Source organism: Apodemus sylvaticus, chromosome 10 (assembly GCF_947179515.1).
Source record: "Apodemus sylvaticus chromosome 10, mApoSyl1.1, whole genome shotgun sequence".
NCBI lineage: Eukaryota > Metazoa > Chordata > Mammalia > Rodentia > Muridae > Apodemus > Apodemus sylvaticus.
In genome coordinates, this window is record NC_067481.1 from 6,550,126 (window position 1) to 6,573,478 (window position 23,353).

At 48.4% G+C, this 23,353-nt stretch overlaps 2 protein-coding genes across 5 annotated transcripts in view; one reads left to right on the plus strand and one right to left on the minus strand.

The window, feature by feature from the left end:
• Positions 1–21,247, minus strand: part of Sap30bp (SAP30 binding protein) — a 30,755-nt gene extending 9,508 nt beyond the window's left edge. The window contains exons 1-4 of one of the 2 annotated variants that reach the window (XM_052195140.1): positions 21,095–21,246; positions 19,533–19,642; positions 16,946–16,993; positions 2,873–2,915 (exon numbers count right to left, since the gene is read on the minus strand). In XM_052195140.1, the coding sequence (XP_052051100.1) occupies positions 2,873–2,915; positions 16,946–16,993; positions 19,533–19,642; positions 21,095–21,200 (307 nt within the window). In that variant the 5' untranslated portion in view covers positions 21,201–21,246. Of the gene's footprint in view, positions 1–2,872; positions 2,916–16,945; positions 16,994–19,532; positions 19,643–21,094 lie in introns of both variants that reach the window. The other variant, XM_052195141.1, reaches the window with a different exon arrangement.
• Positions 21,248–21,365: 118 nt separating this feature from the next.
• Recql5 (RecQ like helicase 5) overlaps positions 21,366–23,353 on the plus strand; it is a 39,679-nt gene continuing 37,691 nt past the window's right edge. Inside the window, exons 1-2 of one of the 3 annotated variants that reach the window (XM_052194710.1) lie at positions 21,366–21,386; positions 21,957–22,086. In XM_052194710.1, coding sequence (XP_052050670.1) covers positions 21,957–22,086 — 130 coding nt within the window. In that variant the 5' untranslated portion in view covers positions 21,366–21,386. The other 2 variants (XM_052194709.1, XM_052194711.1) reach the window with 2 other exon arrangements.

A 23,353-nucleotide genomic window follows, 5' to 3' on the forward strand; every position in this document is an offset into this window, starting at 1 on the left:
GTATTCCTGGGAAATGAGTGACAAGATGGTGACATATACTGCAGAGACTTGAGGACAGACTTTAGCGACTCGTCCCTGAATCCTAAAATCCGTCCAGTCCAGAGAGAAGAGCGGCCTGCAGAGCAGCCAGAGCCCTAACCATCTCTGGAAGTGTCGAACAGTGTACCCGCAGACACTGTGACAGTGCATGCATGTGTCTTAGCTGCTGGTCGGTTATGCTAGGGATATCTGCATTTAATACCCACAAAGCCTGCTGTCAGCATGAGTCACACCTTAATGCCTCTGTCAGAAAACATCTCTAGTATCCACGGCCACCAGGTAGGAATCTGAGCAGAGCAGCTAGTTACAGGGACTTAGGACATGGAGGGGGGAACAGGGACAGAAAGCCCAGTGGGGCCGAGGACGCTTGCAGGCTATTTAACTGCAGTACGCAGGAGGCTCCTGAGTGATCTGAAGACCCCCCTGGCCTACATCCAACGCTGTGCCAGGCCTGTGGGGCAGGCAGCTGTCAGGAGCTAGAGCTCTGCAGAAGCCTGTGAGTTGCCTTGTTCTTTTAATGCCACTCTGCTAAGAGCTGACTTACCACGCACTCCTCAAGGAGAGTAGTCACCCTATACAGATGACAATTTCTGTGCTGGCCACCAGACAGCACATGAACAGACTATGCTGTCTCTATGGAGAGGTTCCTTAGTCGAAACAGACAAACGTAAAGGAATACTTATGCTCAGTAGCAAGCATGCAGCCTCTAAGGAACCTTCATAAACAGAAAGCCAGGCAGGAAAGCAAAGATCTGTACTAGGCACTCGGCCCTCAAAGGGACACTTATCGGCAGGCAGCAATTCTGCCCAGCATCTGTCATGCACAGGAAGGCCCTCACCACAAATGACCCAGCCCAAGTGCTTGTCAGTGAGACCTCATTTATATGAAACTGTTAAAATAGGGCTGAACTTCCATCAAGATTACTTGAGACGGAAGGCATCAATACACCGTACTGGGGAGCAGAGCACCAGGAACCATTAGGAAGGTGGAGGTGTTTGCCTGGTAAATGACGTTTGGTAAGGCTAGCACAGATACAAATGCCTATCAAATCCACCTTAAACTCACGACTTTTACTCTTTGAATTACATTTCAATAATGTTATTTCAAACACATGGCACAGAAGCTGACTATTGCAGCAGTTCCTGTAATACCAGGTCTATAAGAGGCCACAGCAGAGGACCAGCAGGTCAGAGCCAGCCTGGGCTACATAGGCAGAAGATCAGCCAGGTCAAAGCTAGCCTAGCAGTTTTGAGGCCAGTCTATGCTATATACATAAATCTTTAAAAACAAAAACAAAAAACCAGAGAAAAAGAGCCAAGCTGGGTATGGAAGAAGTCCAGCCGATGCCCGCACACATCGGCCACTCGTCCGACCTGCTCCTGTAGCGGAGGGTGCTGCTATATTGGTTCATGGCCAGGCTGCTCTCTGACCTAAACCTTGAAGTTTCTCAGTGCTGAACCGTGGAGTGAAGTAGGATCCAGATGGAAGAGGCTTCAGCTCCCACCACACACGGTCTTGTGTACTACCTGCTGCAGAGGCTTCCGGTTGGACGTGCACCGTGCCTCCTCTGCCCTTAAGCTGTCATGTCCCAAGTGTCATTTTTCCAAAGAACAAATTCTAGGGTTTAAGGAGGCCCTGGTTTTAATTTACATAGGTGCATGTAAATGTGTGTGTGTGTGTGTGTGTGCCCGCGCGCATCACATGTCTGCATGTTCCTACTGAGGGCTGGCACACAGGGCATTGGACTCCCTGTTCCTAGAGCTACAGGAAGTTGTGAATCTCCTAACATGGACGTTGGGAAATAAACCTGGATCCTCCCCAAGAATGGCACTGAGCTAGCTCTCCAATCCTTGACTTAATTTTTTCAATCAGACTTGAGCTCTGTCTAGCTGAGAACCCAGAATCAGTGCAGAGTCACTATGTTCTTGCCCAAGACAAAAGAGAATGAAGAATTCCTAGCAATTAGTTATGGAAAACCAATCACTCGTCAACAACCCACAGCACAAGGGCACCTCTTAGACAAAGCGCAGGTGGGTGGGGCACTGGAAGGCCACTTTCAAGCCAAGTTTCTGGGCTTTGAACCCCAGGCTGGAAAGCACAGACCCTGAATGAACTCATGGAGATGCTGGGTGGGTTCTGGGGGGTGTCTTTTGGGAACAGAACTAAACAAAGTCAGACCACACTTGTGTCACGATTAGCACATGGCCAGGGAGCAGGAGGTGGCTGTTGCAGAGGAAGGCTGGGCCTGACCAGGAACTTCCTTTGGCTCAGGTTTTGGAGCTGATACCAACCAAGCCCATGGCCAAAAAGGAGTGGGGTACCTTTCTAAAAGGGCGGAGGTGCTGAGGCTCGCAGAGGGCTGGGAGAGAATTTGGTTTCTGGTGAGTTACCCAGATCTCCCAAATTGCCAAGGGCCACACAGGCCAACGTTGTGAGGCGTGTTTCTGCCTAGGGACCAGGCAAAGTGCAGCAGAGGCTCCATGCTGACTACGTTAGCAACATGAACATGGTAGTCGGAGTAAGGCGCTATAAGGACAGAGAGGTCAGGCCCAGGGCACAAGAGAAAAAACCGAAGACCAAGATGAGCTCTGAACTCAGCTGCCAGGGACTCTGACTCCTCTGACAACACTGGCAACCAACCAAAGCCCAGAAAAGCGCACACAGACTGCCATTTTCAAAGAGGTCTCACCCAGTCACCCTAGGAAATGCCAGAGGTCTCCGAGTATGAAGGGAAACTGCTCACAGCAGTGAGATGCGGAAAAGAACAGAGGCTTGGCATAAATGAGCCAGCCTGCGCAGAGCAGGCTCAGAAGTGTGGCCCTAGGATACTCACCCACCAATTCCTGGGGGTCCCGCTTCTCTGCCTCTGTATTATCCTGTGGAGAGAAAGAACCACAAGAAGGTGAGGCTGGCTCCTGGGCCACAGTCACTCTCCGCCAAGATACCTGAACTGTTCGTGGAAGTTGAACTGGTGAGTGCTGGCAGCGTGCTAACCAAGCAGTGCTTCCACACTCCCAGCACCCCACAACTCCGGCTCCCAGGAGAGAACAGCATGAGCCATTCTGGTGAGTCGCAGGTGAGTACCCCGACACCTGTGTGACTGCTCCCTGCCCAGGGCTCCCCTGGGTTGGGAAAGCTTATCCAATCACATTGCTGAGGGACCCTTCAGGGGACCCTTCTGTAATGCCCAACTCTGGAGACCAATTGCTCCTGGGAGTTTTTCTATTTTACTTCAAACTGTCGAGGGAAATTTTACCATGAGCACTAAGGGGCAGCTCAAAGAAGCCCTTCAGTGACTAAATGAACTTCCCCAAATCCTGAGCTTGAGGTGGCCCCTCTCTGGTTCCCCTTGACCATTATATCTCCTTACGCTGGTTTTATATTCAGTCCAGAGAAACACTTTTAAAAAAAAAACAACAAAAAACAAAAAAACACTGAATACACCCGGGCATGGTGGCGCACGCCTGTAATCCCAGCACTTGGGAGGCAGAGGCAGGCGGATTTCTGAGTTCAAGGCCAGCCTGGTCTACAGAGTGAGTTCCAGGACAGCCAGGACTATAAAGAGAGACCCTGTCTTGAAAAACCAAACAACAACAACAACACTGAATACAAATGTCTGACTTTACAGCTTCTCCTAACCAAACCAAGGCTGAGAGGCTGATGGCTAAGTTACAGGCTTCAGGCCACACCCTCGCCTCTGCTGACCCAAAAACTCAGTAAGACCAGGAATGTTTAGTGCCACAAGGAGATAAGGTCCAAATGGCAGAGAAGTTCACCAAAGGTGAAGGTCTGGTCTCCTTCCTTTGCTTGGTGAGGGAGGCGCTAAGACAACAATCCTGCAATGGGATGTCCACAGGACAACAGCCGCAGAACTGGGCCCCGTGGCACCAAGGAAGGAAGGGAAGGGGTGTGGAGAGTCCAAACTCCCTTCCAAGCCAGGCATGGCACCGTGCCAAGAACAGACCCCTTTCCCAAAAAAGTCCCTCCTGATTCTGAGACCCCCCAACTCCCCTCTTTCTGAACACTGCAGCTATTCATTCAAATCGCAAGGGCACAATGGAGAAGCCGCGCTGCTTAGCAACCTGTCCCTCCTCACCGTCTGCCAATCAGGTGGGCAAGGAGGAGGGTGGGGGGGTGGTCCTGGCGGACTGCCACACCAAGTTCAGGTTGGAGTCATAAATCAACTGTTGTTCAGACAGTGCCAATGCCTCGGGGTCCAACAACAACTCCTTTGTAGCAGCAGTTCGAGAATTCGACGTTAAGGAACATTTCAGTGGCCAGGCGTGGGATTGTAAAATTCCCTTGTGTTTTTCCACTAGGAGACAGCTTCCTGGGTGCTGATTTTAGGAAAATGTCAGCTGGAGTTCCTGCCTCTGTCCACAGACACAGACCCATGTAGCGGACTGGCCTATGAAGTCTGCAAGGCCCAACGTTCTCCAGAGAGCTGTGAGAACAGGCTAGAGAGTCCCTAGAATTCTAGTACAGTGTCTATCCACAGCAACAGGAAGCGATCACATTTCTTTAAAGGAAAAAAAATATTATTTCAGGGATTCCTTAAGAGGCTAGGAGCGTCCCTGGGGCATTGTTATAGCTTTTGTGACCTTGGAGTTGGAAGGGGGACGGCAGGGCAGGTGTGGTAGGATGAGGGGATGGAGCCTATTGCAGATCTAGGTCTGGATTGCCTAGTGGGTAGTCCAGCCCTGTCTCTGGGAGAAAAGATACAACACTGTTAGAAAAGAGAGCAACAGGGGAAACAGTCTCCCTTTTCAAGCCTTTCTAAGCTCATCCTCTGTCCAGTGAGGGGCTCGGAGTCACATCAGCTGTTCTCCAATGGAGCCCAGTTCAGTAGCAGGAAGGGAGGCTAAGCAGGAAAGGGTCTAGTGACAGCAGGGATCTAGACTCAGTGGCAGAGCGCTGGCACACTCCTGAGTTTGATCCCCGGCACGGCATATCCTTGAGGCAGGTTTAATACAACTGAAGCAGAGACTCCTGTAGCCCAGTGCGATGACCCCCGTGGTGGGCGGGCATAACTGGGGAGGGAGGGGTGTCACATACAATCAACGTTCCAGAGAGACAGCCTCCTATCAGCCTCTCGGATGCGGGAGTACGTATGAACCTGAACCCAGCACCTATGAACTATGACGAAGCTAGCCACAGCACACGCACAGGTGAGGAAGAGCTGCAAGGACAGTCACGGAGACGGACACCGACCCTTACAACAGCAAACAGGCTAAGAAAATAGCTACAAAACCAGTCTAGGAGAGGGACTCACCAACCTTACAGGGCCAGATAGAGGGGGGGAGCACGAGGACACAGGTGAAAACAGGAGCCCTCTGTTCTGTCCTTCCCCTAAAGCAGGGTTTCCAAACGCCCAGGATTCCTGTCTGAACTAATAGCGTTCAATTAGTCAAAGGTAAGCTAGACTTTGAGACCCATTTACCAGACAGTTGTATTAGCCAGGGGACCTGGAACCCACGGCAGAGACAAGGTCTGTCTCGCCTCAGGCTCTCACCTCTAAGATGAAAAAGCACCGCAGTAGCAGCATGAAGCTAAAGGTGGAAGGGAGGAGGAAGTGACTGGGTTCTCACGCTGAGAATGTATGTGTGGGCATGGTGGCATGGTCATGGGATCCCAGCACTCGAGAGGCTGAGGCAGATGGAGTTCAAATTGTAGGTCATTTTGGGCTATTTATGGACATCATGCCTCAAAGCAAAGCAAAGCAAAACAAATTCACCTAAAACCAAAACTAAGAGTCTAGTGTGGCAGTGCACACCCAAGAGTTTGAGGCAGGCAGGCCGGCATAATTAGTAAGATCCAGTCTAACCTTAAAAAAGATAGAGGAAGCCAAGTGTGTCAGCACGTCTTTAAACCTAGCACTTGGGAGGCAGAGGCAAGCGGGGGTATCTGTGAGTTCTAATCCAGCCAGGACTAGAGAGATAGTGAGGCCCTATCTCAAATAGACAAACAGGGAAGATGGACGAGAGGGAAGGAGAGACTGAACAAAATTCTGAAGTGAGGACCTCTCTTCCTGTTCTCTCCCTTCCCCTCTCTGCAACCTTCACCCGAGGCTAATGTCTCAACAGCCACACCATGAGGTGGCCGCAGCATAGGCCAGAGATTAGTGAGTGAAACTGTAGATTGGGACTTTTCTGATAATTCTAATCCTGCTTTCAGGTCAGCGGAAGAAGCCCTGCTGTCCCTGGGGATACAGCTCCTATGCAATGAATGCAGACGCTCGGTCCCGGATGGAGCTGACAGGCAGAGGAAGAAGAGCTGGAGGGGCTGTCACATGAGCTCAGAGGGTTTTGTACCGTGAAGCAGCAGGTCCAGGCAGACAGAATGGCAGTTCATATTCAGCCAACCTCCATCAGCCCTTCTGGGAACCTGCCCTACCGGGCACGCTGGGACAGCTCAGGGACAGCCTTGAGTCACGGCACACACAACTCAACGTGCCATGTCCCCTTCCCAGCATCAGGAGCATTAGCACAGAGAAGGCATTCTGACAGGGCACTGGGCAGCATGCAAGGGGCAGAGCGCGCAGACATTCCCAGTCGGACAACGTAACCTGGCAGCCGGGGAGGGCTGGGGAAGTAGCCCCAAGCAAGCCCCTGAAGTTATAAAGTCCTAATGCCATCTTATTTAATGAGTAGAGTTGACTAAAATAATGAAAAGCTCACACCTCAGGGCTGGAGAGGTGGCTCAGCAGTTAAGAGCACTGACTGCTCTTTCAGAGGCCCTGATTTCAAATCCCAGGAACCACATGGTAGCTCACAACCATCCGTAATGAGACCTGATGCCCTCTTCTGGTGTGTCTGAAGACAGCTACAGTGCACTAAAATAAATCTTAGAAAACCTCACACCTGGAATCCCAGCATGGAAGAAGACAGCTGGTTGCTGAGTTCAAGGCCTGTCTAGGCTGATCAAAGCAAACAATCCATTATCTCCCTCCTGAATGACTCTTCACAGCAGCCCAGGCCTTACCGAAGCCTTAGCGGTCCCCTTTCCACAGGAGGCCTGCTCTCTGCTCTCCTTTATCTAGAAAGCAAGCCCTGTGCAAAGCCCAGACCAAACCGCTGCCTGCGAAGAGTTCTTGTACTCCTGCCTACCTGACAAGTGAGGATCTTCCACAACACTCTCTGTGCTCTCAACATGCTTGGCCACCCCAGGTGCGACACACAGCTGGATGTGGCGGCACTTGCCAGAAGTCCCCCCACACTGACAGACTAGTCTCTTCAGAGCAGGAGTAAGGCCAGTCTGGGAAAAGAGCAACATCTTGCCTTAGGACAAACATACATAGGTAAAGAACGAAGCCATAAGCAGCAAAGACAGTTACTGTAGACTCACTAACTTATCAGAAATAATTCACTGAAGGCCGGGCATGGTGGCACACGCCTGTAATCCCAGCACTTAGGAGGCAGAGGCAGGCAGATTTCTGAGATCGAGGCCAGCCTGGTCTACAGAGTGAGTTCCAGGACAGCCAGGGCTATACAGAGAAACCCTGTCTTGAAAAAAAAAAATTCACTGAAGATTTATTATGTCACAGACAATAGGCCAAGCAGTCACGCTAAAGTTAAAAAAAAAAATTAATAGTAGGGAATCATTGTAGGTTTTATGGTAAGCGCTACAACTAATGATCTCATTTAGTTCTCACAACAGCCCAGTGAAGTATTCTGAACCACCAGCTACACTACGTGTGCACTGTGGTGCCACCCCAGAAGCCTTCCTGACAGCTTCAGAATAGCTACCTAATGGGGCTGTGTGGTGGCCACAACTGTAATCATTGCACTTGGGAGGTAGAGACAAGAGGATCAGAAGTTCGAGGCCAGCCTGAGCCGTAGAAGGTCTCATCTCAACCCTCTCCCCACCCACCCCCAAATGCTCTCCAAGGGGCATGAATGGGGCATGTAGAGGACAGCTCTGTAACTTAGTGACGCCACAAGAATCGGTACTGTGTGACCATTCCCACTGTGATCTGTAGCCGGCTCCCACACGGGAGTGCTCTGGAGAAATACTATCAGCAGTACATTTCCTTCAGTTGTGTCCTGTGGGCCAGCACGGGGCCCTTGCACGGGCAACGGCCCAGCCAGGGATGGAAACACGGCACTTAGCAGGAAAATGGGCGGAAGTTGGTGGGGCCGTTATGGATGCACTGGAGTTGCCTTCAACTCCAGACGGCTCAGACAGGAAGGCTCGACTCACCAACCAGAGCCAGAGGCGGCTGCTACAGGAAGGGTTAAAGAGGAGTCTGCCAATAGAAGTCAGTCAGCTTCTGCTTGCCCTGGCAGTCTGCAGAAAAGGCAGCGTAGGGGAAGGAAGGAAATGGCTTCTTTCTCTACTGAAATACCTGACTGAAACAAGGCTGTATGGCTCAGGCTCAGCGTGGCAGTGTATGTCCTACCACATGAAACCAGCCAGGTGCCGGGCGGTGGTGGCGCACGCCTGTAATCCCAGCACCCTGGGAGGCAGAGGCAGGCGGATTTCTGAGTTCGAGGCCAGCCTGGTCTACAGAATGAGTTCCAGGACAGCCAGGGCTACACAGAGAAACCCTGTCTCAAAAACACCAAATCCAAAGAACCAAAAAAAAAAAAAAAAAAAAAACCAGCCAGGCTTACACATAAAAGGCGAAAGTCTGGCCATGAGCCATCTCCAGTGGGGAGGGACCGACACCTGACCATTCCAAGGATCACCCACCCTTGACAGTGCGTCAGGATTTTCTTTCTTGGCATTTGTGAAGGGTGGCTCTCGCTGCCCGACCCCCGGAGCAGTACAGGTGGTGTCTATCTTGGAGCACAGGTTACCTTGCTTCAAGGCCTTGGGGGTGGGGCTGCACCACACTGCTTTTCCTTCAAGGCTACCTGTAAGAACAGGGTTTCTAGGCTTTACAGGTAGCTCTGGGGCCTCGAGGAGACAAAGAAGAGAGTGACAGCCGCCACACAGGGCATCACTAGTCGGGTCATCGCAGATGCAAGTTAACACGGAGCAAGCATACCGAGAGCCCAGGAGGGTGGAGACTGTGCAGTGTCACCGATGCGTATGGCAGGAAGGGACTCACTGGGGACCACAAACAAGCCTGTATCTTCTGGTATGACTAGGAAAAAGGTTACCCAATTCAAAGGTTAGGAATACAAATTTGCTGTGGGCACACCTTTAATCCCCAATGGGAGGCAGAGGTAGGAGGGTCTCTATGAGTTTGAGGCTAGCCTGGTCTACAAGGCAAACAGGCAAACTCCAGGACAGCCAGGACTACATAGGTCTTGTTTCAAAAAAAAAAAAAAAAGGCAAAATGTTTTCCAAACTCAGAAATCACACGGCTGGGCACATTGCAAGGATATAACAAGAAAACGGAGGCAGAGTGCTGGCTCTCCCGGACAGGCAATTTTCTCCATCATATAATTTCAAAAAGATGAATCCCAGCTGGGGAAGGAGGGGCCCAGCCACACCTCAGTTAGCAATCCCCGGCATCTGGCCCTGAAAGGCAGGCGGTATGTTGGGGCTTGCACGGCTGATAGGATGGGGAGCAGAAGGGCATGCAGTGGCTTCTTCCTGGCAGCATAGCCTCGGTGGGGGGGGGGGGGGCACTCCTAGAGTCCCAGCTTCAGTACAGCCGGGGCAAGGGCAGTCTAGGAGGCTCCTGTGGCAGCGTGGTAAAGCCAGGGAGGGCATCAGAGGCGAGTGCCTAGTCTCTGCGCCCCAGTGAGTAAAGCATGAGTGGCCGCGAGCGGAAGGGCTGGTCCTGAATTTCTTCAACAGGGGATGGCGCAGAGGCCCTGACTTGAGTCTAGAGATTTCCTGAGGACTCATAGGGGAAAGCTCACCTCAAGCCCTACCTAAGCTCTCCTCAGTTTGAGGGTGATCAACTATGTGGGCTTCAAGAAGGCAGAGCCACAAAGGTGATCCTCCTGCTGTGGAAGGAATGCAGAGGTCCCCAGGCCCCCACAGGCAGCACCTCGCCCAAGGACAACTGGAGCAATGCAGTCCACTCTGGCTGGTGCAGCGTCCTGACTCCAGGACTCACGGCTCAGAAAACGGGTGCATGGACAGTGTGGGGAGGGTGCTGCTCACAGGAGCCTCAGCTAACATAATGTCCACACTTTTAATTTTGCCTGCATGTGTATGCACCAAGTTTGTGCAGGAGCATGCAGAGTGCATCAGAGCCCCTGGAACGGAATTACACTGTGAACTGCCGCAGGGCATTGTGGTCTAAACCTGGAGCTTGTGAGGGCAGCAAGTGCTCTTAACCACTGAGCCATCTCTCCGGTCCTCTTCCTTCTTTTCTTGAAGGCGGAGCCTCATACTGTAGTCCAGGCTGATCTGCCAAAGCACTGTAATTACTCCAGTGTGATCCATGGTGGCCAGCTTTCTTTTCAAATAATTTATCTAGAAATGTTTGCATACGTACATATGTTCACTGCCTTATTTATCTTACAATTCTAGTTTTGGTTTTTAATTTTTAAATTTAAGGCTGCTTGTTTCTTTGTTTGAGACAGTGCCTCACTCTGTAGGCCAGGCTAATCTGTATTTTATTATATAGTCCAAACTGGCCTCTTATTTATAGCAATCCTTCTGCCTCAGTCTCTCAAGTTATGGGATTACAGCCTTGACAGATTTAAGGTCTAAGTCTTAGTTCTCAGGGTTTTCTTTTTTCTTTTTCTTTCTTTTCTTTTCTTTTTCTTTTTCTTTTTTTTTTTTTTGAGACAGGGTTTCTCTGTATAGCCCTGGCTGTCCTGGAACTCACTCCTCAGAGTTTTCTAAGAGCAAAGCAACAAAGGACACAAGTGGCCGGTGGGGGCGAATGGAGCACGGTCACAGCTAACCACCCTCCGGGATCACCATTAGACTGCAGAGTCCTGACTGGAGCAGCACGCACACACGAGCCCAGCCAGGAAGACCTGTAGCTCTGAAGACCTGCACAAACCATAGGCCTGGCAGTCTCCACCCCGGTGGTTGACAAAGAACAGAAACATCACCAGTGGTGTTGTGCCCAAGTAACTGCTGGCGGCTACAATTAACAACGAAACCCTGGGAAATAAGCCCTACACACTTTTGCTTACTAGGTCTTTGATTCGGATACTTCAAGAGACTAACAGTAAGGGGCGGGAGAAATGGCCTGTGGTTAGGAGTCAGCACTACTCTTGCAGAGAAGATCAGAGCTTGATTTCTAGCACCCAAGTCAGGCAGCTCACAAGCACCGGAAACCAGCTCTAGGGCACCCACTCACGAGCACACACACCCCCAATTACAATTAAAACTACAATTTGAAGTATCATTGCCTATAGTAATAAGTTGAGAGAGAGAGAAAGTATGAAGGAAGAACTGAGTGGGGACTGCCAACACTGTCCATCAACACAGTCTCAACACTCAGCAACCAGGAGCCCCGGACCAGCTCAGGACAGAGATGGAAGCTGAGAGCCACTGGCGTGGCCGAGCTGGGCTCTGGAGGTCAGGTGACTTACATCTCCCTCAGCTCCAATTCCAAGACCATCTACCATTGCAGTTTCAACCTGTGCAACAAAATACCCAGCATCCTACTGCACATAAACAAGCAGGCTACAAGAGGCTGAAAGCTCTCCCAGGAAACCCTCTACACATGGATCTGGTTTTCCAAGTAGCAGCTGAATTGTGAGAAGAGTACTGCTTAGTGTCTGCAGCTAACTTTTGAGGACAGAGAACCCTGAAGCACTTCTTTGTCTAGGAGCTATGTGAACAAAAGTAATGAGGTCTGTGAGCTGAGAACACATGGCAAGCAGGATGGCTCACCCTGAATCACACACACACACACACACACACACACACACACACACACACACACACACACACACACTCTCCACAGCTACACTGAAGGCTGGATGGCCCTGACTGCTACACTTCACTCTGGGAACTCCCTCCCCATCCCTCCCCCACATCATAAGACCCTGCACAGTGGGCATGACAGTCTGCTGAGCTGGCTGAGGTGGTGGGGTGCCCCGGATCTACACCTGGAGGAAACCTTTCTTAGTTACCAACTCCCCCTTCAATCTTGCCATTTTTAATCCTGTGATGGGGTCTGACTGTGGAGTCTGCACTAACCTGAACCTCACAGATCACCAGCCTCTGTGGAATTAAAGGTGTGTGCCGTCATGTCCTGCCAAATCTTTTTATTTGTGACCCTCCTGCCTTATCCTTAGCCACCACACCCAGCTTGGGCTCTAAGGATTTTAAGAATGTTTTCTTTTGATTTAACTGGGATCATAACACACCTCTTTCAAAAATGCCACAACAATTTCCCCTACTCAACGTTAGCGCCTAGAAAGGCCAGGATTCCTTCCCTACCACAGAGCCTGAACCAAAGACCCTGGGAGCTCCCAAGCCCGGCCTCCTGACAGCTGGAGGCAGGCTGCTTGCCTCTCGTCCCAGGTCACCCATCTCTGCTTGTTTTCAATGCAAGGGTGTGCCAGGGACAGCAAGTGGAAATATCTCTCTCCACAGGAACCGCAGGAGTGGAAGAAAAACAAACCAGAAAGAATGTTCCAGAGTTATGGCGTGGACAGAGAGAGGATAGCAGCATGCAGGGAGCTCACGCATCAGAGGCAAATGAAGAGGCACACTGGTGCCACTGGGTGCCTCTGAGGTGCGATGCTATCAGAGAATTGCCACAGCTGGTCTGATGGTTCTCGGAAAGCCGCACCGCCTTCTGTTGAGTGATCAAAGCACACAAGGGCTAGACTGCCTGCTGAGGTGAGACCAGGGGCCGAGAGAGAGAGAGAGAGAGAGAGAGAGAGAGAGAGAGAGAGAGAGAGAGAGAGAGAGAGAGAGAGAGAGAGAGAGAGAGAGAACGAACACGCATGTTCAGAAGCGAGCCAGTGTTTAGCCTCCCCTCTGGCCTCCTTCTACCTCAGACTGATGAAGAGCAAAGGCTCCCGTACAGGTGGGTTTGGGGTTAGCATCTCACTCAAACTCCAACGCAGGAGCCTGCACACAGGAGCTGCCCCAGGTGTCAGAGTGGCAAAAGTAGGTCCCAGTGCTCCAAAGGCTGAGGCAGGAGGGTGGGTGGACTGAGGCCAGCCTGTGCTACAGTGAGATCCTGTCTCAGGACAAAGTAACAGGACCAAGGAGATGGAGTCATGGGCAGAGAGACTTTCTGTTCCAGCCTGACCACCTGCATTCAATCCTCAGGACATATGCAGAGGAGGGAGGAGGGAAGTGATTCCAGAGTTGTTCTGTGACCTCTGCAGGTGCTTGGGGCACACACATGCCCCTCCCTCCACAGCTAGACACACATACAATAATAACAGAAGTCTAAATTATAAAAAAGTAGCAAAACAAACAAAAATGGAATTTCTAGTCTTGGTACCTTTTGGGTTTTCTTTTGTTTGTTTTGTTTTTTGAGACGGGTTTCTCTGTGTAGTCCTGGCTGTCCTGAAACTCGCTCTGTAGACCAGGCTGGCCTCACCTGCCTCTGCCTCTCAGAGTTTTGGAATTAAAGGTGTGGGCCTCGGCGTTTTCTGGTTTTTTTTACTTTGTTTTTTTTTGGAGACAGGCTCTCAAACCCTATCCTTGAAACTTGCTCTACAGAGCAGGCTGGTGTGAACTCATCAGGATCCACCTGCCTCTGCCTCCAGAGCACTGGAGTAAAGCACGGCAGCGCGCGTGCTTGCTAATAGCAGCGAGAGAATTCTCAACTTTGCCCTTCTCCTCTCAAGGAAGGCTCAAACCCTTTGGGATTTGTCCAACCTAACCTCAACGCAACCCGTAAACTAGAACATTAATGATATATAGGTTTTCCTTTCCTTTTTTTTTTGTTTTTGTTTTTTTCAGACAGGGTTTCACTGTGTAGACCAGGCTGGCTTTACATGTGTCTAACACTACTTTACAAAACAGTGAGATTACTACCTTATGAAGAACTCAACCCATTTTGGCTAGAGGTGAAAGTCTCCACTGTGACAGCAAGCCTCTCCCACGGAGCTCTGTGCTGTCTCAGTCTGTGCCTGGCTGCCACTGCCCGCCCCGCTGTGTTCACACACCAGCACATGCCTGCCCACTGGCTCTCTGTTTGCTTCAGTGCCCTCACCTTCATGCCTGCTCTTCCTGAGCTGGGGCTCAGGCTCAAGCACAGGCCTCTCTATTCTACAGTCACCTACACTGGCTGGGCAGCCTGGGATGTGAGCAGAGGCGCAGGCAGCTGTGCTGGTGGCAGCTGATGCTACTGATCACAGGCACCCAGCACTGTTTTAACACGCATCAAATGAAAGATGCAGATTTCATTGTGATGCCCATTTCCCAGAGAAGAGAAACTGAGGCTCTGGTCTGATGGTGTGAAATCATGCATGGTAAGAGGCCTATTGGAAGTGTTTAGAGACACACCAGAGGTTGGGCATTGTGGCTTGCACTTGGGAAGCTGAGGCAGGAGGATTACCGAGAATCTGAGAGTAGCCTGGTAAGGCTGGGATTCCAGGTCAGTGGGCTTCAACACGGGAGACTCTCAAAAACAAAACAGCTGCATACCTTTAACCCCAGCAGAGTGAGTTCCAGAACAGGCAGGGCTACAGAGACAGCCTGTCTTGCAGGACACGGACACACGGACACACACACACACACACACACACACACACACACACACACACACAATGAGCAGACGCTCCTTGGGATCTACATTTCCAAGTTGTGTCATGAAGCCAAGTGTGTGGAGAACTGCTATGTAAGAGTTAAAAATAGATCCTGAAAAGCAAAGAGTGCCATCTAGTGGACAGACTGCCACTCATTAGCTTAACAAGTAGAAGATAAACTAAAAGACCTGCTCCAGCAGTGTGTCTTCTTGGAATTATTCAAATCAAAAGCTTAGAACAACAAAGCCCTTTCAGATAAATTTAAATAAAATTTAAACCCAACAGAGCTGGAGAGGTGGCTCAGACGTTAAAAGCACTTGCTGTTCTTTGAGAGGACCAATTCCCAGCTCACAACCAACGCTAAAACTCTAGTTCCAGAGAGTGAAGCCTCTTCTGGTCTCAATGGGTCAGTGGGAACATGAGCTTGTGTGTGTGTGTGTGTGTGTGTGTGTGTGTCTTGCTCTTTATTACCTGCTCTTACAGAGAGCAGGAAGTCTTTTGTGTTCCACAGGGCTCCCTCTCTCACAAGGATGTATCTTTCCTCAAGAATTTGCTGTTGGGATCACAGCACGGAAGAAGGGGTGACAGTCAAGTGCATGCCAACTTCTCTAGGTGGCCTTCAGTCTTAAGCCAAAAGCCTGCCCCATGCTCTCCTGCCAGGCAGTCCTTAGCCTGGGTTCTTTACCCCGCACAGAGAATAGTTTGGACCTAGTTTCTGGGCTCCACACTTTCTGCTCCTGCACCTGGAATGTGCAAACACATTCCGAGTCTTCTGCAGCCTTTCTGAGTTTATGCCGATGGCTCTACAGCCACATCTGAGGATGGAAAGGCTCAGCTATATAGTCAGAAGATGAACTGCCCCCTTTCATGTAGACTGCTGCCTGTATGCAGGCGAGGCCAAGTGAAATCTAAGGCTAGAGCCTGTGATTGGGAAATGGAAAAAGAAGGCAGGGCCGAAAGTTTTAGAGAGGAGACAGAGAAAAGCTGGAGGAAGAAGATGGACCAGATCCATGTGGCCTGAATAGCCACAGGTAGCTATGGAGATCATAGAAGAACAATAAAATAATATAGGGCACATCTGTCCAATCTAGGTGGGGAGTTTGTTTCTATATTAAGATATATTGGGGGCTGGAGAGATGGCTCAGCAGCTAAGAGCACTGACTGCTCTTCCAGAGGTCCTGAGTTCAAATCCCAGCAACCACATGGTGGCTCACAAACATCTGTAATGGGATCCCATGGCCTCTTCTGGTGTGTCTGAAGACAATGATAGCATATTCATATACATAAAATAATAAATTAAAAAAAAAGAAGATACATTGGGAAATGAGAGAGGATTGGTGGCAGGCTAACCTCGGAAACCTGGGAAGACGGCAGCTTGCAGCTCCCGATGTGGGAGGGCAGACCGCACTGCCAGCGTGTAGCTGGCATTATCGTGGGTTGTCTTTTAATAATTACACACTACACTTTCATATTTCACATCTACAGATTCAAACAGCTATGGTTTAATTTCTTTTTATAAATTGCATTGAACATGAATTTTTTTTAAAAAATAGTTTTCTGAAGAATACAGTGTAAGAATGATTTACACTGTACCATCTATTGCCAAGTGACTCTGACATAGTCTGGAACTAGCAGGGGGAGTTATATTAACATATGTTATATATGTATAAGTCATATGCAAATATACTTTAAATAAAGACTGTGAGAAGCTATAGATTTGCATATCTACAGGGTGTGAAAGTGGGGTGTCCTGGCACATAGATCATGAGACTACTGTTTTATATTACAACCAGGCGGAAGTTTCCTAAATTTCACTTATGCAACCTTGAAGGCTTTGGCTCATTTCAGAGCAGTTTGCAACTGTGAAATGTGGTATTTATTCTTCCATGGGAGATGTTTGCATCATAAGGAATATTTTGCAAAACTATGTTTCCAATACCCAGTGCACAGCAGGTTCCTGGGCTTTCATTACCACAGGATCACTAGGACTGTGACAAGAGCCACTGCAAATTACTCTCAGCTGCTACTGGACAGGGCTAGGGGAAGGAATGAAGAGCACGTGCATTTGTGACGGGCACCTACCTGAGAAACCAGGGCTGGACTTAAGTGTGTATGGGTCATGGGCCCCAGACAGGCCTCTTGTGGTTTTTATCTCAAGCCTCAGGGATTCCCAGTGGTCTTAAGGGTCTTCATTAAACTGGCTTTATCCCAGAAAATGACCATTCTGTGTGCTAGTGGGACAGATCCTGACGCACTTTGACCTGAGTCAGGATGTTAAAAGTCTTGATTGAATCCAGCCACCCACCACAGCCAACACCAAATACCTTTGGGTCATCAGCCTCAGGTTTTTCAGTCTCTGAATCGTCATCTTCCTACAAGACAAAGAATTTAGAGGATTAAACTTAAAAGGAGTGGGCCTGGGTTGTCTTAAACACATAACCAGCGGTGGAGTCTATAGGCTGTTTACCTAGCCAGAATCACCCCACCAAGAACCCTTCCCTACCACACAACCCAGAACTAGAGAAAGAGAAAGGAAAAGGAGACGTTCTGGAGGGGGTCAGCAGCTCAAAATCAGTGTGTCATCATCTACATCAATGGAAATTCCTGAAGGGAATTGTGTGAAGAGAGGAAGATGCAACAAATTCCACAGCTGTCAGGCCAGGCCAGACCAGGCTAGAGTTCAAAGGGCAGACCACAGTTATTAAAGCCAGGACTATGAATTCTCTCACCACTTCTTCAATAATCATACCCACAACCATCACACTGCTCAATACCTAGGTAGCACCTCAAACCTGCAGCACTGATGCACTGGAAGGCTGGCATCAAATCACCAAACCAAGTGACTGGGAGAGCAGGAAACTAGAGGGCGAGGGACAGCCTTTGGGGCGCTCATATTACTGCCACTGACCCACTGTCCTCGGCCCTCTTCCGTACCCAAAGGAGGTCTGCTGCATCAAAAACATGGGAGTACTGAATTCTTCAATGTAAGCCCACAATTCCATAAGGTCACAAGCTTAGAAGCAGATGTGAATCATTTACCACACTTTATCCCAAACACGACACGGCACCCTAGATGTCAACACAAGCAAACCACACCTCGATGGTTTTTAGACAAGTGCCCTGGACAGTGCCAGCGAAGCAAAAGCTTGCAACGTAATGCCACCTATACATCTCTCTCAAAACCAACTCCACAGTCAAAGTTGGAGCTTGGCAGTTTGCTCACAGTCCCTAGAATCCACACTGGGGTTTGAGAAGAGGTTAAAAAACAAAAACTAAAATATCATACCATAGTTTGAATATGACAGAAAGTAGATGTGTGTTAGTATTTTAAAAACACACATGCAAACAAACACACACACACACACACACACACACACACACACACACACACACACTCTGGTTTTTTTAGCAATTTTACTCAACTCTGAATTATCACAAATGGGTGAGATAAAGGCATGAAGAATTCTCAAAAGAGAATACAAAATCCGTTCTGTGAAACGATTTATTTGCTGCTGTTTTTATGTGGTCCTGGGGAGCAAACCCAGGGTCCCAGGAATGCTAGGCAAGTGCTCACATCGCTGCTCCACTGGGCTGCACCCCTAGTCTTTATTTTTGCTTATTTGAGATGGGAATATACTCTTGAATCCTCTTGCCTTAGCACCCTGAATACTAGAATTGTAGGACACAGACATTATGCTTAGTTTAAAAAGCATCCCAAGTCTAATGTCTACATATCAACATAAAACAAAACAATCCAAACAGCAACACGAAAAACAAAATAAAGCATGCTGTGAGTGTTTTCATGAACACTGCTTCTACGTGGTCAGATTCAGTATCCAAATTCAATTTTAGATGTTTTTTTGTGCTAAACAATAGCCTGATTTTCTTGTGCTTTTCCCTTCCAGTCTTTAAAATTCCGAGTTGTGCTGCTCAGGTGGCTGTGTGCTATAAAATGCTTCTCGTCCTGCCGGGCGGTGGTGGCGCACACCTTTAATCCCAGCACTTGTGAGGCAGAGGCAGGCGATTTCTGAGTTTGAGGCCAGCCTGGTCTACAGAGTGAGTTCCAGGACAGCCAGAGCTACACAGAGAAACCCTGTCTTGAAAAAAAACAAAACAAAACAAACAAACAAACAAATACTTCTCGTCCTGATGATATGGACACAGGCCGCCTTTCACTGTCACCTGCACCTACTTCAAGGAAGTTCTGTGATCAAGAACCAGGAGACTGACAAAAACACCAAATGGAAAAAGTATCAAAGTGGATGATGGGGAGAAAAACTTTCCTTCCTTACCTTGTTAGAAAATGAAGCGTTTGAATAAATCCCAACCCAGATTAATACAAAGTTGGTTACAGATATGTAAATGACACACTAATTAGGATGAACACATTTATACAAGTGGGAAGATTAGCTAAACTCACAAAACAATATAAAATACCCACCGATACTAAGGCTACACAAAGTAACCAGGCCAGGCAGAGTGGGGCCTTATAACCCCAGCTCTCAAGAAGCTGACAAGAGAATCTGGAACTCAGGGATAAGAAGTTTGGGGTCAATTTGACCCCATCTCAAAAACACAAAACAAAAGACCTCCCTCCAAAAGTTCAATTCAAAAGCTAATACAATATGGTCCGTGTTTAAAAAAAAAAACAAACAAAAAAAACCCAAAACTTAATTTTCAGAAAGAACTACTACTACCCGACTAATTCAACTTTTTCTCCTTTTTGTGGTGCCAGGGATCAAGCCCTTGGTGCCAGGGATCAAGCCCTTGATGTGCTTAGGCAAAGCACTCTCCCAGGAGTTACATCCTCAACTGGTACCGACTGATTCCAAACCAAAGGGGAAAAGGGGCAGAGTTAACCATGAAACAGAACAGTGTTTGAACAGCTCTGGGTCTGGAAGCTTTACCCACCGACTGCTTACTGTTCTCGTCCTCCTCTTCTTCGTAACCGTCCTCATCACCCCCTGCGCGAGAGAAGTCGTCTTCTCCATAGGCGTCAGATACCAAACCACCTTTCTCCTCTGAAAGAGGAGAGGGAGGGGGAGAGGGAGGAGATGATGTAAAAAACGGTTCTGAAAATTGAATGGCCAAGATTATTTCTGAAGATAAAAAGGGAACCTAAGACTCAGGTAAGTGGCTATAGACCCAGATTAGATTTTGTACTTAGGAAGAACAATTAAGACCAGGGGCGGTGCCGGGCACAGCGGTGTACACCTTTGAACCCAGCACCAGGGAGGCAGAGGCAGGAGGATCTCTGTGAATTCTAGATCAGCCTGGTCTACTGACTGAGTTTCAGGACAGTCAGGACTAGAGAGAGATCCTATCTTCAAACAAATAGGAACAAGCGTATTGGAAGGTGGTTCTTATACAAGTGCATATTGTACAGAGTTTGGTGTCTCATGCTTTCAATCCTAGCTCTCAGGAGACAGGGCCAGGCAGATCTTTGTAAGTTTGACAGTTTGGTTTCCAGTACCTACATCAGGCAGCTCACAAATGCCAGTATCAGAAGAGTTGATGCCTCCCTCTGCCCACCATGGGCAGGACACACATGCTTAGCCCACTCCATATGTATATGAAAAGAAAATCAAACATTAAATTCATGTTCTAATATTGTATAGACTGGGGAAGTAACAAAGTAGTGGGGGTGCCTTCCTAACACCTGTAAGGCCCTGGGTTCGGATTCCCAGCAATTCCAAGGGATGGAGGTCAATCACACGCTGTGATCTATCAGGGCAGTTAAAGCCTTCCCCTCTTTGACCCAGCCCAGAAGGTTGCTTAAGCTCCTGCTTTGACATACCATACACATCTCTATCTTGTGTCATATAATCTCGAAAACGCCTTCTATGCACAAGACTGTCTTCCTCCTTGTTTTACTCCTACTCTGCAGAGGAGAAGACCCCAAGCCTCTGGTATATCAGGTGATTTGCTCCCTCTATTCATTCCTTCAAGAAATCTGTTCCCATTGTGAGGGCAACAGAATTACTGACTGATAGGCTTTAAAAAGTCACAAAACAACAGAATCATCTAGAGCCTTAAAAAGGCTTAAGGATGTCCAGCGTATTCTGTGAAAAAGCTACAGAAGTATGCACCTTGGAGCGATATATTTTTAAAAACTCTTGGGCAGACTTAGAAACCATTCCTAAAATGTTACCAATTTAACGAAACACAAGTTTCCAGGTACATTTCACTCCTCTCTTCCCCATCAAACAACGAGACAGTGATGTCTCGACTAGACACTGATGGCCCCTTGGTCCATCCTCTGGCCAGCATGATGCCTTGCACAGAGGGTCGCAGAAAGAGAGATCATTCGTACTAGAAGTTCTAATGCTCTTTCTGACCTTGGACACCCACTGCGCTTTGGGGTTCCAGGATCCGATACCTGGAACACAATGAGCATCTCTTCTCCCCAATCCCCGCTAGCGAAGCAGTATTTTTTAACCATAACAGATCTCCCTTTCCAGCTCATGTCTCACCAGCCGCACCGCCCACAGCGTCGACTCCAGTTTCGCCATCAGATTCAGGGTCTGAATATTCGGCATAAATTGCAAGAGACGACAAAACATTCTTCTTCCCCGCCATCTTACTCCCACAGCACGGTGTGGCTCACACCTATGACTCATAAGACGATTTAGGTGCGAAAAACCAACTTCTTCCGGATCCCAGGAGACTCTGCGCCCGAAGGAAAACCAATCAAAAGGTCCACGTCTGAGCGTGGCTCCGCCCCTTACGCACAGCTCTTGGAAACGTCATCAGCACGGGACGGAAGTAAGGTTTTGCGGCTTCTTCACTGACTTCTCCGGCGTTTTGGCTTCTGAGTTAGAATTAAGGAGTAGTGTTTTTTGAAACGCTGTAGAGCCAGTCGAAAAGATCCTGGGGTCTGACATCTTGGGGAGCATTTGACCGTCCAAGTGCGAAAGCTGTTGATTTGGGGGCTCAGAGGAGGAAGGGGGGTCGGCCTCCTGGAGGGAAGAATGGTCTCTATGGCTTTGCTTCTAGAACAAGGACCCTAGAAAAAGGATTCCAAGTTCTCCAGTCGGGTTTGAAGACGTTTGTAGGCTTTATTATGGTCCGGTTTCTAGTTCTGTTCCACTGACCTGTTAAGTTCATTGTTTTTATTTTCATTGAGGGGAGATGTAATGTTATTTCCTCAGGAATGTATTGCGTGAAGCAATTCAACCTTCACTTTTACTGCTTGAGAATGACATATTTAAGTGTAACGTAGCGGCTTATACGGCAGAAGAAAAATTGCCTATATTTTAAAGTGGAGCAGAGGGTTTTTTGGGATAACCTTTGACCACCTTTGCGTTAACCTTTTGGCTGCTGCTTTTTGCAAAGATGAGCGCCCTTCCATTCTCCACTCCCTTCGACCGGGAGCGGCGAGTCCGGAGCACCCTGAAGAAAGTCTTTGGGTTTGATTCTTTTAAAACACCTTTACAAGAGAGTGCGACCATGGCTGTAGTGAAAGGTAACATATCAAGCTACCTGCTTTACAGACTGCTGGTTGTACCGTAGTAGTTCTGTAGAACAACACCCTCTTGACTCCTACCTCCTCACCCATTGGAAATCACTGGTTTGAAAATCTTTCATGGCTGGGCGGTGGTGGCGTACGCCTGTAATCCCAGCACTCTGGGAGGCAGAGGCAGGCAGATTTCTGAGTTCGAGGCCAGCCTGGTCTACAGAGTGAGTTCCAGGACAGCCAGGGTTATACAGAAAAACCCTGTCTTGAAAAAAACCAAAAATAAAAAAAAATAAAAAAATAAAAAACAAAACAAACAAAAAAAATCTTTCATGACCAAAGCTAGGTGGTCAGTACCTATTTGTTTGTTTGTTGATAGTCTATGTAGCCCTGGTTGACCTGGAATTCTCTATATACATCAAATTGGTCTCAAACTTGAGCCGGAGCCAGTCCTTGTGCCTCTGGATTATTAAGTACTGGTATTACAGTACTTAATAATTCAGATATGTGGGCTATCATAACCTGCTGCAAATTTTGGACAGAACCACCCACACTTGTGGTTTTTTTCATAGCCAGACCCACGGATTGTCTTTGACTTCTGTTCCTAGACTCCCATTCTTGTCCCTGTGCAAGTAGTAGCAAGAGTGGCAGTAATGCATAATCTTGTCAGTGACCTAGGTAATCCTTTACTTGAAGATAGAGTAACTTAAGTTCCAGGTAGAAAGGGAGAGACTAATAATACTGTAAGCTGGAGATAGCTTGTCTAGATGGGAGCAGCAGTGCCCCACCAATGACAGACTTATTAACAGAGAACTGAATGATAAATAGCCTTGCATATCTACCCCGCTGTGCCCAGTACTCTGCTTCCCTGGATGTCTAATCCAAACAGTCATATCCCAGCAGCTCAAGACTACTTAAGCCTTGTTTTGATTTGATTTTTGAAACAGGTTCTTATTATGCATCTTTTAGCTGGCCCAGAACTAGCTATGTAGACCAGGCTGGCCTCAAATGTCCAGAGATCTGTCTTCCTCTAACAATACCTCCTGAATAATTTCTTACTTTTTGGTTTTCTGAAACATAGTTTCTCTCTGTAGCCTTGGCTGTGCTGTTATTCACTTTATAAACCAGGCTGGCCTAGAACTCAGAGACCTGCCTCTGCCTCCTGAGTGCTGGGATTAATGGCGCGTGCCACCACAGCCAACGAATGCTCTGTTTAAAACTTTTTGTTTTGCTATTATTATTATTATTATTATTATTATTATTATTAATTGTTATG